Raw genomic sequence first — 18,022 nt, forward strand, 5'->3', positions numbered from 1 at the left:
TTCCCCTGAGCCATAGTTACTAGAGATACCCAACGTGTCACATGGGTAACTTTATGATTCTCTAACCAGAGGGATCCAGGAAATTCCTCTTCCAGGTTAAAAGGCGTTAAAAATGTTCTTATCCCACTTCTGTAGCCACAGGCTTATGTGGACAGAGGGGGCACAGCTAGGAGAGGGACCTAGGAGTCAGGGTACTTAGGTGAGATAGAGGCCACGTGTCACTCAGATGGCACATTCGGAAATACGGTGAGTAGTACGGTGACATTGTGCAGATTCTATTGGAGGGAAACAATGCCTTCTATAGGAAACAGCTGAGGAAGACTCAAAGCAGATCGCGCTTCGAGCAAGTACAAAAATAGAGTATTTTGGAAGATCTTTAATGCAAGTAAAAGGGATCCTAAGTAAAATGGTTGAGGAGAGGAGCAGCATGGGTTACAAAGAAGAGAATGTCCCAAAGTTGAAAGAATAGTGGCCCAGGGTTTTTAGGAAAACAAATACAAGCAAACTTATATCCGTCGTACCCCGCCCCCAGCCCCTCCAACTCTCTTTACATTTTGATATACATAAATTCTCATTCCGTAGCTCGGATTTAATAATTTTCACCAAATTCTTTTCAGGACTACATAAATTTTGCATTTAAAAAAACCTTCAAGCTAATGTTTGGGTGCATGTATTGTATAAAGACAATATGTGGGTTAGTTTTACTCGGTTAGATTCAACACACAGGTGCCCAAAGTGGGCAAGACTTACAGGTAAACAGCATCCTTACAGGATGCACAGTGTGTTAATTCTACGTGTGTGCCATACTGATAATGAACTAGAACTTAAGAGCAAGAAAAGAATCAGTCATAATTGTGTATTTAACCCAAGTCCAAATTCGGACTTATTTCCTTTCTCTCAAATCCATATGTATTCAATCAGAATGAAGTCTGGAAAGCCACTTATTAATACAAAGGAGATAAAAATCCCCAGAACTCTTCAACCCCTTTTCTTTATCCTATGGAGTTACATAATAAGACCTCAATAAATATCAGAAGAATTAATAAGCAAATGAATGAATGAATAGATTTCTTTGATACTTTCTAACTTGTTTATCAGGACAGTTGGAAATTTAACAAAGTAAATAATTATGACCAAATAATTATAAAAATTATTTATAGTTGCATTAAAATGTTAATATTGGATTTATAGTTTTGCCATGGATTTTACCATATGGTCTGTCAATCACTCAGAGAAGGCCATTCTTGAATGCTCCTAACCATAGACCTAGAACCAAAACTATTCGATTGCAGCAATATTGTACTTGAGATGACCCTTGACTGTGGTAAATTGTTTGAAATAAAATCAGAGTTTAAACATAATTAGATAGTAATAGGAGCCATCTGGAAATGGAATGCTAGCTAGAACTGGAGCCAGGCTCGCAGCATGGGGACGCAAGTATTTTTCAAGAGAGGCATCCAACATTCAGGTGCGGGGTCAGGTGTTAGGGGGAGCCACCGAGGCAGTGGCCTCTCCACTGATGCTTGTATTCAGCAGGTGTGAAACAGCTGGCGAGATACATAAAAGTCATCTACCTCTTTATTTTCTCAGCAAAAGTAAATAAATGACATAAATCTATGTGAATCTAGCATCTCATTGTGAGTCTAGAGGCTCATTTACTACAAATATATTAGTGAAGAAAGTACGAGATTCATCATTCCAACATTAATGCCTGTTTCTTGACTCAGCTTTCTGTAAATTATACCTAGGTAATTTTATGAGATTTTCTAATTTCTCCTGAGACAAAATTATCATGGCAGAAGGTTTCCAAATAATTCCAGGATCTCTGTAGCGATGCATATTTCTTATCACATTATTTTTAAATAACTTAGCTCAAATAAGTTTTATTAAAGAATGCCTTTGAAGGAAAAGGTGTCTTGAATAATTGCATGGGATGTTTTAAAAACTTTTATTATTAACAAGATAAGCAGAACCCTTAATTAAGAATATTTTTTCTTTACTCTGCTTCTAATATAAAAGTATAAATAACAAGTTTAAAAAATTACGTCAGGGTATGCTTATTTTGATCTCTCAAATTATGGTCCAAAGTCACTATGTAACCTGAATCACAAATATTTGAATCTCCTGGGATAATTGTTTGATACTCATGTTTTTGGACTCCACTTTAGACTTGTTGAATCTGAATCTTTGTGCATGGGACTCTGAATTATGCATTCCTAACAAACTCCTCAGGTGTTCTTTGCTTATTCTAAAGACTGAGAATTGCTGGAATGAAAAGTCAGTGAATCAGAGGGTGGTGGTTTCAGCACTGTCTCCACATTGTTGTTAGATCTTGGACCCCATTTCCCTAGGCTGCTTTTTGGATAGTGTTTGGATAGTGTTTTCAAGTTTCTCTGCTGTAAAGTGATGTTTAACTCAACTTCCTACAGTTCTTTAGAAGCAAGTCACTAATTCTAGACCACATTCAAGAAATATGTTGTTCCAATGACTTCTGGCCTCTATAGTTCCTCATAAGAAGTCAGCTCCTAATATTATTGAGGAATCTTTGTAGAGGATGTTATTTTTCTGCTTTCAAGATTCTTTCTTAGTCTTTGTCTTCTGATAAAGTGAGGCGTATGTAAGTCTGGGTATCACTGAGTTTATCTTATTGAAGTTTCTTGAGCTTCTTGGGTATGCAGATTAATGTTTTCATTAAATGTGTGACATTTTCAGCCATTATTTCTTCAGATATTCTTTCTGACCCTTTTTCTCTTGCCTCTCCTTTTGAGACTCCGAGTATGTAAATTTTGGTATTCGTGATGGTGTCCTATGAAGTCTCTGAGGAACTGTTAATTTTTCTTCATTTGTTTTCTGTTCCTCAGACTGGATTTCAATTGACCTATATTAAGTTCTTTGAGTTTTTCTTATGCAACTAATGTCTGCTGTTAAGATCTTCTAGTGAATTTTTCATTTAACTCCAGCATTTCTATTTTGTTCTCCTTATGTTTTGTATATTTTATTGATCGTCTCCATTTGGCTGAAGTTCATTCTCATATGTTCTTTTAATTTATTTGACATGATTTCATTTAGTTCTTTGACTATATTTATCATAGTTGATTAAAAATCTTTGTCTAGTAAGTCTATTATTTAAGCATCCTTGGGGAGAGTTTCTGTTCACTGCTTTTTTTTCCTGTTGATGGACCGTACTTTCATGTATACTAGCATGTGTGATGTGATGATTTATGAATCATGTCATTTATTTTTTTATTTGTTTAAAACTGGACATTTAATATAATATAATGTGACAAGTCTAGAAATTGGACGGCTACCCCGGATTTATTGTTGCTGCTGTTTGTTTAGTGATTTTTCTGAACTAATTCTGTAAAGACTATATTATTTATTGTGTGCAGCCACCGAAGTCTCTGCTCCATAGCTCAGTAGCCAGCTACTGATTGGGTAGGGCATCAAAGCATGCCAAGAATGCTCCAGCAGGTTACAGCTCTGCTTACATGGAGCCTTTCAGTCAGCCAGAGGTGACCCAGGGCCTTATCAGGTCTTTCCTGAGCAGATGTATAGCTCTGCATCTGTGTGTGTGGCCTTCTAGGTCCCCAGGAGTATGTCAGAGCTTTTGAAAGCATCTATAAACATCTTATTCACCAGATTTTCTTTTTAATTTTTTTTTTTTTTTTTTTTTTGGTAAGGCTCTTGTTTGCTCCAACTGGTATCACTGCCTGAGGCAGCGGCTATGTAAAACTATTGCCCCTGAGTGTTTTTGACAGATTAATAGAGACAGGGTTTCTCACTGTGTGAGCTTTAATTCAGGTCAAACGAAAAAACATTCAGGCGAGGATTTTCCAGGCGATTACCATTTGGTCAAACAGTGACAATGTTCTAGATATGGGACATTTGAGGGGAACTTGACCAAGTTCTTCCCCTCTGATAGATGCTAGGCTGCTGTTTCATAGCTACAGTTATTGTGAGGCAGCTGATTTTCAAGGCTCCTACAGAGCTGGAGAGAAGGGTGTTGATATTGAGTAATTTAAGCATCACATAGCTCACGGTTCTTATTGAGAGCCTGCTGCTTTTCTTTAATAAATGTTCTACGGATTGTTGCAAGTTTTGGGTTAATTTTCAGAGTTCTATAAAAAGTTGATTTTGGATTTTTGCCAGCGTTCTCATTGCTTCTACAGAGGAGCAGATTCTTAGAGGTCTCCCATTCCAGAAGTGCATCTCCTCTCCTATTCCCTTTGATTTCATCAGCCTAGTTTTCTCTTTGGGGAGTGGCAGTATGATATCTTTGTAATGAACTATAGAACCAGACAATATCTGCTTCTTTGAAAAGCTATCGGAAAGCAATTTTGTGGTAAAATAAGTTTGGGGAAATTCTGCATATAATTATGTATGAGAGACTCAAATTGTAAGATGTACCATAAATATAGCAACTTTTCAAGAGAAGCAAAGCTGCTCTATATTTTTAAATGGACAGATCAAGTGTAATCAGCATCCTGGCTTAAAATGGGGGGAAATATTATCCATGGTGCACTTGAAGAAATACTATACAGTATTTTCTAAAGTATTTACGTACTAAAGTCACCGAGTAGTCCTATAGCAAGATCTGCTTGACTGTGGTTACCCCAGTTTTTTGTTTTGTTTTTATTTACTTATTTTTGAAGAATGCCTATTAACTCCTGTTTTCAAAATGGCTATAATTTGCAGAATGTCTGTTAACTACTGGAAGAACAGTGGGATTTTAGGAACTGCTAATCTGTTCTAATCCTTTCAATATTAGTTCTTTCCAGTGTGAAGAGGAAATTGATGCACCAAGAGATTGTAGGCTCATTGATGTCACCAAGTTAGTAGCCAAGGGAGGAGTAGAATCTAGGTTTCTTGTATGGGCTCAGTGGTGTTCACCCCCATTGCTTCATCCTTCACTCATGACGTCCCTACAGTCCCCTTACTGGGGGGTGTCACAGTCTATGCCGTGACTCTTGAGAGCCAACGTGCTTGGGGTAGTAGTTTGACCACAGGATTTTCCTCTCTCCCCAGGATACAGCCAGGCTTTCTACATTGAGACAAATCTTTGTTCTCTTTAACCTACTGTCAGGGTATTTCTTTCCAGGTAGTCTCCCAGGATTTGTATTTGAGCAATGCTTGCGGCAGTGGTGATATACCATAGCTGATTATCTTGCCGGGTGCAAGATAAGGCCTATCAGATGAAAGGGCAGAAGGGTTACGCTGGGAAGTGGTGGACTGTGAAAAGCATAAAGACTAAAATGAATTAATAGCCAGTTAGGTGAGGTAGGTGTCAAGGCTCCAAGAGACTTGTAACTCTCAGATTTTAATGCTAACCTTTGCTAGTACTAGGGTTGTGGTCTCAGAACTAGGGACTGCATACCTCAAGAGATGAGTGAGATGGGACTGAGATATTTTGTTCTTATTTAAAAGTCAACTGTTTTATCCCACACAACACATGTATTTGTAGAGAAGAGATATACACACGCTGGAAACAACCAAGAATAAAACAATAATAGTAATACAATAAAAATAGCACAAGGATAACTGGAAAGGCAAGATCTTTATGTAAAAAAGACAAATTTTTTGGCAAACTGTAGTTATTTTTGCAGACCAAAAGAAATCTCGACAGTTTTTAATCTCACTTTTCACATTCAATCCTCTATGAGTGTTCAGAAAATTCTAAAGCTTCTCCTAAGAAGTTCAGGACATCTGAACTCATACCGGGCAATAAATCTTCGAAATTAGGTATATCAGCATTTGCATGTTTGGTATCTGTTATCATCAAAATATTTAAGGATTGATCTTTAACCAATAAATAGAAAGGTAATTCAACAATTACTGTTAATTAGCTGTTAGAAGGAAAACATTCTAATATCAAATTGTAATTTTTCATTATCATACTAATTGTAGAGAATTATTTTGGTTATAAATATCTTTTTTCAGTTTCTAGAAGCCAAATTCCTCAATTATTCATGTGACATTCTTACTTTGAAATGTTTCCCCATGTCTGTGGTAAAAATCTGATATTATGAATGGTTCAATTGATTTCTAAGCTGCTAGAAAAAGTTTATACGGTAGCATTTAATAACATATAAACATAATCTCACCAAATAAACTGTTATAAACTGTAATGGAAAAATGTGTCAGGATGCTCAGCAATATAAGATCGCATGCCTCAAACTACCTGCTTTATTTATGAAAACTTCCTTGTCACATGCAATAGGAGTCAGAAATTTTATAACATGTATCAGAGAAGGCTACATGTGAGAAACAAGACAGCTGAACTGTTCTTTTGGAATGCAGAATTCTTTGGATCAGAGTATTATATGAAGTCAAATTCTTTAAAATTAAAAATAGGAGATATAAGTTCCAATTTTTTGTGATTGTAAAAAATCAAAGGTATAAATGAGTGGTACATGTTCTAATACCTTTACTAAACACTTTCTCTTTGTCTTGGAATATTCTTATATTTGCTTTAAGTGTGGCCTAAAACTACAAAATAAAATAATGAATACAAAATGAAGCAAAATCTAGTTAATTCTTAACCTTGATGGATTTAGCGTAGCGGGCAGCCTGTATTAGATGAGATACCTTTCACAAATGAGAAGAACGTATTGGCTGGCTGCAAGGGAAGCCTCTTTGTTTGTTCTCTATGAATTGTGTTGTGTTTATTTTCAGTTACCGCAAAAACTCGAACATGTTCACATCAGCCAAATTGTTCCATGATTTCCCTGGGCTTTTTTTTTTTTTTTTTTTTGCAATATTGACCTGCTTTACCTCACCAATTAAATGGATCTGGACATTTGTGTCCAAAAACACAAACTTAGTTAAGATTTTTCCAATAACTTCCATATGCTCCCCAGGTCCAATTATCTCCTTAGAACAGTCATATTTATGGATCTAGACAAGTCAACATACTTATAATGAGAAGCTGCCATGTGTTGAGCTCTATGGCATGGGAGATGCAAACAACAAAAAAAAAAAGATATAATCTCTTTTCTCTAGTAAGTTACAGAGAAGTGCATAAGCGTATGTGGCACGAGGCATACTATTTCTTAAGCAGTAAATAGAATGTTAAGGAAACCAAAGGAGAGAAATAGCACATGGATCGGACAGTAAGAACATGGGACTAGAGAGATCTTCATGAAGAAAGCAGTGTCTGAACTCAGAGATGGGTAGAATTTTGAAGGGCAGGGTTGGACAAGAAAGTCTTATAGCAAGAATAACAGCTTGGGCAAGGACACAAAGACAGGAAGAGCATTGGTTTTGTTCAGTGGCCCAAGGAACGTAGCAGTTAATACTGTTTGGAGAAGACACCGGTTACTTTCAGGAAATTAGAGAGAAATAAGTCTAGAAAGTATGTCATGAAAAAAACAGAGGGTCCAAATTTTAAAGATAAGAAATGTGAATTGATAAAGTAGACAGTGGGGAAATCTTTACATAGAGAAGAACTCTGAGAAGAATCTTCATATCCATAGCTTTGGAGAACACTGACTCAAATGATAAGGAGGCCCAGGTGTTTGGCCATTTACATATTTCTTAACGTGATGAAAAGAAATCAAGTTTTAAAACTACCTATGTACTAATCATTTCAAACAGATCATCTCCCTATGACAAGTCATATAAAAAAGGCCGATAAAATAAATAGTTTTTATAAAACTATCTTCTTCACTAGGCAAAGAAGATAAACATGGACCAGTAATGCAACCTAACTTATAGGAGGAGAATAACTTACTGTGAAAGCACTTCTTAAAATTTTCTTGTTATTGGGTGTGATTATAAATCTATCAATTAAATAACAGTAAATATACTCAACTCTAGTTTATTTCATTCTATAAAACATAGTCAGTTTTAGAGTAAGCTCTTACCTAAAGAAGTCTCAAAGCACATGATTTATATATATTTGATATTAACCCCTTATCAGAAATATAATTTGCAAATATCTCCCAGTCTATAGGTTGCCTTTTCATTGTGTCAATTGATTCCTTTGCTATGCAGAAGCTTTTTAATTTTGATGTACTGTTTATTTTTGCTTTCGTTGCCTGAGCTTTTGATATCATGTCCAAAAAATCATTGCCAAGACCAATGTCAAGGAGCGTTTTTTTATTTTTCCTTTAAGAGATTTATAATTTTAGGTCTTACATTTAAGTCTTTAGAAACATTTTGAGTTGATTTTTGTGTCTGCAGTGAGGTAGGGGTCCAGTTTCATTCATTTGCATGTGGACACTCAGTTTTCCCAGCACCATTTATTGAACAGACTATGTGTTCCCCATTGTGCAGTCTTAGTGCCCTGGTAGAAAATTAGTTGATCATATATGCTTGGGTTTATTTCTGGGCTCTCTATTCTGTTGCACTGGTCCTTGTGTCTATTTTTATACCAATACTATACTATTTCGATTACTATAGCTTTGTAATATAATTTTGGAAGTATGATGCTTTTAATCCTGTTCTTAAGATTACTTGGCTCTTTAGAGTCTTTGGTGGTTGCATAAGAATTTTAAAATTGTTTTCTCTTTCTGTGAAAAATACCATTAAAAATTTTGTTAGGGACTGTGTAGAATCATATTGCTTTATCTGGATGGAAATTTTTGCAATAATAATTATTCTACTATGAATATGGGATTTCCTTCCATATATTTGTGTCTTTAGTTTCTTTCATCAATGTGTTATAGTTTTCAGTTTACAGATCTTTCACGCTCTTTATTAAATTTATTCCTAAATATGTTTTCTTTTTGATGCGATTGGTAATGGGATCATTTTTTTATTTCCTTTTTTGATAGAGCATTGTTAGTGTAAAGAAATGCAACTAATTTTTGTATGGTACTTTTGTATACTGCAGCTTTACCGAATTTGATTATTCTAACGTGTTTACGTGTGTGTGTCTAGATGTTAAGGTTTTCGCGTCATTTGCAGTGATAATTTGACTTCTTCCTCTCTGATTTGGATGACTTTTATTTTTTCTTCTTGTCCGGTAGCTCTTGCCAGTACTTCCAATACTATGTAGTCGTGGGGGAGGGCATCCTTGCTTTGTACTGGATCATAAAGAAAAAGCTTTCAGTTTTTTCCACTGATTACTATGTTACCTGTGGGATTTTTATAAATAGCCTTTATTGTGGTGAGGAAATTTCCTTTCATACCTATTTTATTGAGAGTTTTTATTAAACCATATATCTGATAAATGTTAAATATATAAGAAACTGATACAACTCAATAGCAAAAAAAAAAACAAAAAACAAAAAAAACCAAAACAAAACAAATAACCTGATTTTAAAATGGGCAGAGACCTTAATAGACATTTTTCGAGGACATTCAGATGGCCAACAAGTACACGAAAAAGTACCCAACATCATTAATAGTCAGGGAAAAGCAATCAAAACCATAATGAAATATTACCTCTTAGGAGTGAGGTGATTATCAAAAAGATGAAAGATAACCAGTGTTGGCAAGGATGTGGGAGAAAAAAGAACACTTAAACGTTATTGCTGGGAATGTACATTGGTACAGCCATTATGGAAAATATAATGTAGGAATGTTTTTCAAAAAATTAAAAATAAAACTACCACATGATCCAGTAATCCCTCTTCTGGGTATATACCTGAAGGATACGAAATCAGTACCTCAAAAAGATATCTGTGCTCCCATGTTCATTGGAACAGTATTCACAATCGCCAAGATATAGAAGCAACTTAAGTGTCTGTCAGCAGATGAATGGATAAAGAAATTATGAGATACTTATTATATAAATAATGAAACATTAACCAGGTTTAAAAAAGAAGGAGATCTGGCCATTTGCAACAACATGGGTTATTAGAGGACGTTATACTAAGTGAAATTAGCCAGACACGAGAAGGAAAAAAGCTGCATGATTTCACTTACATGTGGAATCTAAACAAGTCAAATATATAGCAGCAGAGCAGAACTCTGGTTACTAGGGCAGGAAGGTGGGGGGAATGGTTAGATATTTGTCAAGGGCTGCATAGTTGTGTAGGATGAAAAAGTCTAGACACCAAATGAATAGCATCATGACTGTGGTTAATTTTAGCTATTACGTTCTGGAAATTTGCTGAGAGAATAGATTTCAGGTGCCCTCACCACACACACACGCACGCGTGCGCGCACACACACACACACACACACACAAAGTATTAGGAGATATGTTAATTAACTTGACTGTGGTAGTCATTTCATTATATATGTGTATATCAAATCATCATGTTCTACATTTTAAGTACATGTAATTTATATTTAAAAATAAAATAAAGTATACACAACCATTTTCTATAAAGAGATTGTGAATTTTGTGTGGGTAACTGCCTTCTCACAGTGTGGGCAGGCTCACAGACTTGTAATTTCAGAGAAGGGAAATATCTTGAATGTCATTCATTCAAGCTCTTAATTTTATAAGTATGGAAACTGAAGCCCAAAGGGATGACAGTGACCTTCACAGCTCTTCAGCTGTTTAGTTGATCAAAGGTGAGGAGCAAAGAAAATTGCTACAGAAGTTAGCACCTTCTGCTTTTCTTCTCTGACTGGCTTCATTTTTGTACAGCGTTCATGTTGTAGACCCAAAAGAAAGAAGTCAGATTGGGCATCTTTGGCCAAAAAATAAATGTATATCTAGAGAAGGACTATCAGGGCAGTTTACTGGCCATGAGACAGTGTTTGCACTCTTCTCGTTTAGATATTCTTCTTGATTTGAGGTATAACTCTAGAAAAACACTATGCTGTTTTGAAATGGCTTACAGCTTTTGTTAAAAGCCTGTCTTTGCACTCATCTTCATATCTAAGTCTGTGTTTTCAGAGGACACTAAGTGATTGTTTATCCCTATGTAATAATATTTAAAGCCAAGAGACTATGAGCTAGTAGCCCATGGGCTGGGTCTCCCTGTAGACATGCTTTTGTTTGGCTAGGACAATATTTTAACATAAAAAAGAAACTTTAGCTAATGTCTAAAAAAGCAGATATTCATCTCTTTGAAAAACAAAAGCTATGCTCATGCTAGACTTGTTTCCTAGCAACAGCTACCTTAAGGTGAGTAGCGGTCGATGACAAACATCTCCTCCCGTACCATAGTCCTCACTACTTCCTGAGGTGTCCCACCAGCTTGTTTTACTTATTTATGTTCTAGTTCTGCCCTGGTGAGAATGTAAGGTAGCTATCTCTGCTCCCTGGTAGGATCAGGGACTTCCTTGTTAGCCAAAATGATCTCCCTTGGCTGCTCAAGGTTTTTCTGTTCACATTGTCATACTGTCTAAAATGTTACCAGCTCCTGAATCCTTTCTGATTTCCAGCCACCTCTTTCACAGACATGTTCTATAGTGTTAATAAGATAAAATCTACCAAATTTTACATTTGGAGCTTAATGTAAATTGGTTTTGTCTAATGACATTTACTTAATACTCAACTCAATCTATCTACTGAAAAAAAAATAATAAAACAAAAATTATATATATCACTACTTGAAAAAGTTCTTTTATTATTTTGGTGATTTCCACCCCATCCCCCCAATTTTGTTTTTCATGTACATTCTCTCTCTCATACAGGCATGTGCACACACACATACACACCTGAACTCATCTGTACAGTTATCTACACAGTAATATATGATGATGTACATCCTATGTACAGTTTTGTAAAATGAGTTTCACATTACATTGAAAATATTTTCCACATTGTCAAATATTTATAATATGTAATATTTATAATATGTTTTAAAAGATAAATGCATAGTATTTCATTATCCGAATGCACCAAAATTTATGTAATTATTTTTCCATAGTTGGATATACAATTATCTAAGTTTTAAAATCATTTAAAATAATACTATGAGGAATATCTTTGATTATTAATCTTTACAGAGATATTCATGATGCATATTTTTAAAGTTTATTGGACGAATTGCCAAATTTCAACCCAGTTTTAAAATTCTATATGGAATTAAAGGATAATTTTAGTTTTAATATAGTGATTGAGGAAAGTAGTATTATATTTCTTAAAAGATGTTTCTAAAATTCTTGTGTCTGATTTGATTCATAAAAGCATATTATTTAGTGCTTAGGTATTAAATCTCTAGTCAAGATACTATGAAAAGTACAGAATAAGTAAGATCTGGTCTCTGTTCTCAAGAACATTTTGATTAAGGGAAAAAGATGAACATGTATGAAATAGCTGCAAAGTTTTGAAGATGGAAAATTTGGTTCTTAATTGTGAAGTTTCAATACATAGAGTTTTAAATGAGAAAATGCTTTAACAAAACTGAAGGAATTTGGTCAATTTTTAGTGGACTCAAATATGTTTTTTTAGATTACAATTATTTCTGAACTAGATTCAGCATCACTGGAGATACACTGAAGATCTTATTGGTGGTTTTCAAAAAACCATTTGCCGTATGACAGAATAAACCTTTCATGAAGTACCAGAACAAAATTCTCTATAGAAATTTTTTAATACATATTCATAAACATAAAAACCCTATTGTAAACTATTCGAAAATAAGGAACATTTTCAACATTTTAAAATTGTGAAATGAAATATAATACATGTGCAGAAAATTACAAAAAAAATATATTTAATTAAGTTAAAAAATGGCAAAGTAAAACACCCATTAACCACCATGCAAGTTTAAGAAAAAGCCAGCCCTCAAAACTCCTTTCTTGTTTAATCATTCATCGCCAGATAATGCCTAAAGATAGGCATTATCTTATAGGTATTTCTTTCCTTGCTTTTCTGTGTACTTAACTACATATTAATGTATTTTAAACACTAAGGTTTAGAATATCTTGGTTATGGTGAGAATTTTGGTCTCCTTCCTGATCTACAAAGGAAAGATTTCAGTAGTGTACCCATTAAGTGTGATATTTGCAGAGCTTTTTTTTTTTTTCTTATTTAAAGTTTTGTATATACACTAAGAGATGATGAGAGAGGGAGAAAGAGAGGAAGGGAAGACAGGAGGGAGGGAAAGAAAGAAAAAATATGTTGCACAAGGTGGTTGCCTGCCTCACTGATTTTTAGCTTTTATTCTTTTCTGATAATAGGATTATTGAAGGTTTAAATGTTTTCTCTAAGTCTAGTTTTATTTTCATCTTATATTCATTAGGATCAAAAAACAAGCTCTGTATGGATAGTTAAAATCATTTGAAATATGTTGAGACTTACTTAAATGACCCAGTGTAAAGCCAGTTTTGAACAAATATTTAGAAGTACCCAGTGCTTGAAAAAAATGAGTAATGTATATTTTATGGTGTTGAGTGGTTTTCTTGATGTGTTCATTCAGTAAAGTTGTTTACTTGTGTTGTTCAGATCTGCCATGTCCTTCCTAAATTATTATTATTATTATTATTATTATTATTATTATTATTATTTGGTGTTCATCATCTAATACTGTGTGTCTGTTTCTATTCTCTGTTGTTTTTCTTGGCTTTTGATCACATGGTCTTGTCACCACATATGTCTGCTTATTTTTGATTAACTGTTGAAAGTGTATATGAAAAATTACAGAGATAATATGAAGCCTAGGATGATGTTAACTTCTTCCAGAGATTTTACTTTGTTTCTGAAAGAGATATTGGGGTACTAGCAATCCTAGGTTATTTGAAATTCAACAAGATTTTGAAAAGATTTTAAGTTGGTCTTCATTCATTGGGAGGGCTGGCATATTTACATTTTGGGTTAGTCCTCTTACACTGCGTGGCCCTTCAGAGTAGCAACCCCAAACCTAGGGACTTAATTTGGGTCACCCTCCCCAATAACAATGGAGCTCCAATTCTTGTCCTGTCAGCCTAGGAGTCTTTTGCAATCCTTCTTCAGATTGTCAGCCTCTGAGGATTTTCTTCTGTAACTGATAGGTACCTTTAGAGAAAACATGTTCTCAAATTTGATGCTCATTTCTGTTTATTTTCTTATTCTCCTGTATATTGGCCACTTAATATTTTATTGTTTTGAAAGGTGTCTGATGCTTTGACATAGGCTTTTAAAAATATTTCGTCCAACTATTGTATATGCTTTTAGTGAGATGCCTTATCTGAATAATTTACCCAACCATTACTGGATTATAAATCTCTCACTTCAATATATTTCAACAGATTTGGGCAGAATCAGCACACTTTCAGATTATTGCAATTTTTTAGTAGAGTAAGAAAAGATTTACTTTTTTGTCACTTTAATTTGTGCCAAACATAGTGTCAGACACATAGTATGTGCTTGGTAAATATTGGTTAATTCTAAGTCCTTCCTTTTAGGCTTAGCAATATAACATAAAAATGGTTTCTATTGATGCAAAAAAGTTAACAAAAATATTTAGTTTTAATCTATCCCGCGAGGACTTCTGTCTCTCACTTCTTATTAGGCTTGCATTTCCCTTTGCCAGTGTTATTAGTGATGCTGTGTTCTAACTCCCGCGAGGATTTGTTCCCATACTCGTGTTAGGTTCTCACGCAGGTTACTAATGGACTCACTTTTTCATTGTGAGCATACACGTGTCGTTTAATTATGCCAGTGCGAGGCCAATTGTTTTTTTCTAGAAGCTGTGAAAACCTGGGACTCAAGAGACTTGTCTGAGTCCTTGCTTCAGGCTGGTAAATTGCGGAGAAAGGGCTCCCACTCAGGTGCACCCGTGGGTGCTCAGTCCTCGGATTTTAACCCTCGGAGATGCATTCACTATCTGAGAAAGAAAAGAATGTCCTGCTCCGAGGTGCTCTGCCAAATGTTGACTGACTTTTCCTTCTGCCTTTTTACGTACCAACCGGGAATAATTTATCTTTCCATTTGTGAAGTCATTGTATTTTATTTCTTAACTATTCTATGGCTTTTGCAGTCAGCTTGCTGCCTCTAATATGCCTTGGCACTTCAGATGAAAAGAGGATTATATAGTCCTTATTTGGCACAAAAAGAGCGGTGTCTCCCTTGGGCGGGCTCGTGGGAGGTTATCGCCATCTTATGAAACGCTCTTATGTGTGTCTACTAACTGGGGAACCTGCAGCCATGCCACCATCGATCCCAGCCTGCTGTGTTGTTTCATTCTGCTTTTTCCTCCTCCTTTAGACTTAAGTACTTACTTTTCTCAAACTAGGTGGGGAAAAAAAATCAATGTTTTAAGCACAGAACTTCAAAAATGTGGCATAATAAACCATTCTCATTGAGAGAGTTAGCATATATCCTAATTGATATTAACAATAAATTGGGAAATTTATCCCATAGCCTAATATAAAACAGAGCTACAGAGTCGATTCGGAAGGGGATATATTTAGAATTATAGCATTCCCTTTTTTCCTTAAAGCCTATTATGAGTAATTGACATTTTAAGGTTACGTAGAAACACATGCATGTCTAAAAGAGGAGGAAATGGAAGATGAATGACATTTATTACATTTTTGTAGTATCTCCTTTTATTGCCATGACAGCTCAATGTGTGGGTGATATTACTCTGATTCTACAGTATCAGATTCATTAAATATCCTTTTCCAAGGATACACAATTAATAAGTGCAATTTACATTCTCACTTAATCCAAGGTCATATATTCTCTTCTGATATGTCATTCCCTCTCTAGAAGCTAAAAAAGGAGGGAGGAGGAAAGAATGTGTGTGTAGACAGTATCAAGAGAGGAATTATTTCACTGAGCACTGAGTTTGTATCGTAAAGAAAACACTATAAAACATGAAAATAAGGAAAAGTGACAGATAAAGAAACATGCAGTAATATATTTGGGTAGGAAATCTGCTTTTAATATAAACTTCAACTTGATTTAGTTATATTTACACTGTGCTCCAAATTATTATCTACAGGCAAAGTCATCCAGAAAATTAAGGGAGGCATAAATGATAAACATAAAAATTAAAATTTTGACAGAATAAAATAAATAACATTTAGTAATTACATTAAATATGTTTTCAATCTGAGAGTAAACTATTTAAATAGAACAACTGTTCAAAACCTGCTGCCAGATTTCTTCAAAATGACTTGTTTTGAAATGTTGACTAAATACCCCAGAACTCTATATCAGCTTTAGAATAATTAAGCATTCTCCAACGTAAAACAGCTTTACTTGATATTCTTAAACATAAGTGCCATATGACTTTATCCTTCATATTAGGACACAAAGGATTACCCATTAGTTGACATTTAAAATAATTTTCAAGAAGTTTTTACTCATTATAAAGGCTTTTTAATTTATAAATTACTTCTACATATTTGATTCTCAAAATTAACCCATTAGGGAAAATTTAGTCTTAATATGCCTGTTTTACATTGTAAGCGTTCAACACACTTATTTAATAAATATTTATACATTCCCTATTTATTTATTTAATATACACTGAATGAAATGAATGAATGAATGAACTTAATTCAAAAAGGTGAAGTGACTTTTGAAGATCACTTGAGAAATGGCCACACCTCAATCTCCATCTTCTGATTATTCAGGGAGGCTGTTATTAGAAACAAGGGAACTGCGTGCGATAAATGATTTGTTGATACACGCAACCAAACGTGATATGTTCAGTGACGTTTCTCATGTTCGCTGTGTCGTCCCTCTGCGGTAATGACAGTTCAGTTAGAGTCGCAGTGAACTTGGTGCTCTAAGGCAGCATTTACCTCCGTCCCTACACATGCACATGGTACGTTGCCTCAGTGATTTGTGTCGCTGTTTTTCACTGAATCAACCTGTACCTGTAGCATTCGAGAAGAGGGTTCTAATCTATGAATAAATCATCTTTATTTCTAGATTTTATGGCTACTCTCTCGGTTGTTTGTTCTCTCCCCTGCAAAAACTGCTTCATTTTTTACATCCCACAAGTTTGGGAAATAACAGGCTACTCCCAGCCTCCCTGCTTATTTTCCCAGCTCACAGAGGGAAGCTGTGCGTGTAAGGCAGGGTACCTGTCAGCTGCCACACGAGAACAACATGATGCTAAAGTTCAGTCGAGAAACTTGAGATCACTTAATCCTGTCTTTTATCCCTGTTATCCTTGGCCACTCCGCCTTGCCCTGCTGCCCCTATCAAAATAAAATCTTCTCATGTATTTGTCTTCTTAGCCACTGTTGATGTATTTTCCAGATCTTTCCTGTGTGCCCTATGGAACCGGAATTTGTTTTGCAAACTAGTTGTCTTTCACTGCTATTGAAAGAACACTCTCCATGCCTTTTTTTTTGTCTTATTTGAAATGGATTATACTAGAAGACACTGTTTCCCTGTTAGCCTTTACCAGGGGAAGTTGCTCCTTCTTGTAAATTTCATAATAACTATGCGATGATGACATTAGATTGCAAATATTATAGTATCACAATACAGTGACATGTATATAACCAATCCTGAAAAGGCTGTGTTGGGGTAACAGTCTGTAGGCCATTACTTCCTGCCTAACCCATGCCGAACATGAGAATTATGGCTGTGATTTAGATGGGATCTTCCTGCAGCCCACATACGTATTCATAGCATTCTCTAGAGGGGCATTTTGCCTTAGATTTTATTTAAAAGTCAACAAAAGATTAAAGTGAAAATGACTGAATTTTGAAATGAGAGTGTACTCACTATTAAATAACTAACATAAGTAACTGAAGCTCACTATATATTATTAATGGAGTTTTGGCATTAATTTCGATTAACCTTCACTAGCAGTTGGCTAAGTCACTAGGGAATCGTGTTTAACAGTTTCCTTCCTGGTCCAGCATATTATTTCTTTTTCTTTCAGGTTCTGCTCATCTTCTTCTTTGTGTTCCGTGCTCTTCTTGTCCTACTCTGGTCTACTCTGGTATGTTCGCTCAGGCACTTAATCTCTGTGTCAGGTGACAAATAGACAATCATATATTTACATCTGCAGAATACTGTCTGGTTGGTTAAAAACTAAAATGTCTCAAAAAGCCTATGCACCCCCATGTTTATCGCAGCATTATTTACAGTAGCCAGGATATGGAAATGACCTAAGTGTCCATCAGTAGATGAATGGATAAAGAAATGTGATAAATACATACACACGCGCGCGCGCGCACACACACACACATGTGATACATACATACACACGCACACACACGA

At 35.2% G+C, this 18,022-nt stretch overlaps 1 protein-coding gene across 1 annotated transcript in view; it reads left to right on the forward strand.

Moving 5' to 3' along the window:
* Positions 1-17,779, forward strand: part of CUNH8orf34 (chromosome unknown C8orf34 homolog) — a 273,032-nt gene extending 255,253 nt beyond the window's left edge. The window contains 1 exon segment of the mRNA XM_006924083.1: positions 17,682-17,779. Coding sequence (XP_006924145.1) covers positions 17,682-17,779 — 98 coding nt within the window.
* Positions 17,780-18,022: the final 243 nt, after the last annotated feature.

The sequence above is a fragment of the Pteropus alecto genome, unplaced genomic scaffold (assembly GCF_000325575.1).
Source record: "Pteropus alecto unplaced genomic scaffold, ASM32557v1 scaffold87, whole genome shotgun sequence".
NCBI classification, from domain to species: Eukaryota; Metazoa; Chordata; class Mammalia; order Chiroptera; family Pteropodidae; genus Pteropus; species Pteropus alecto.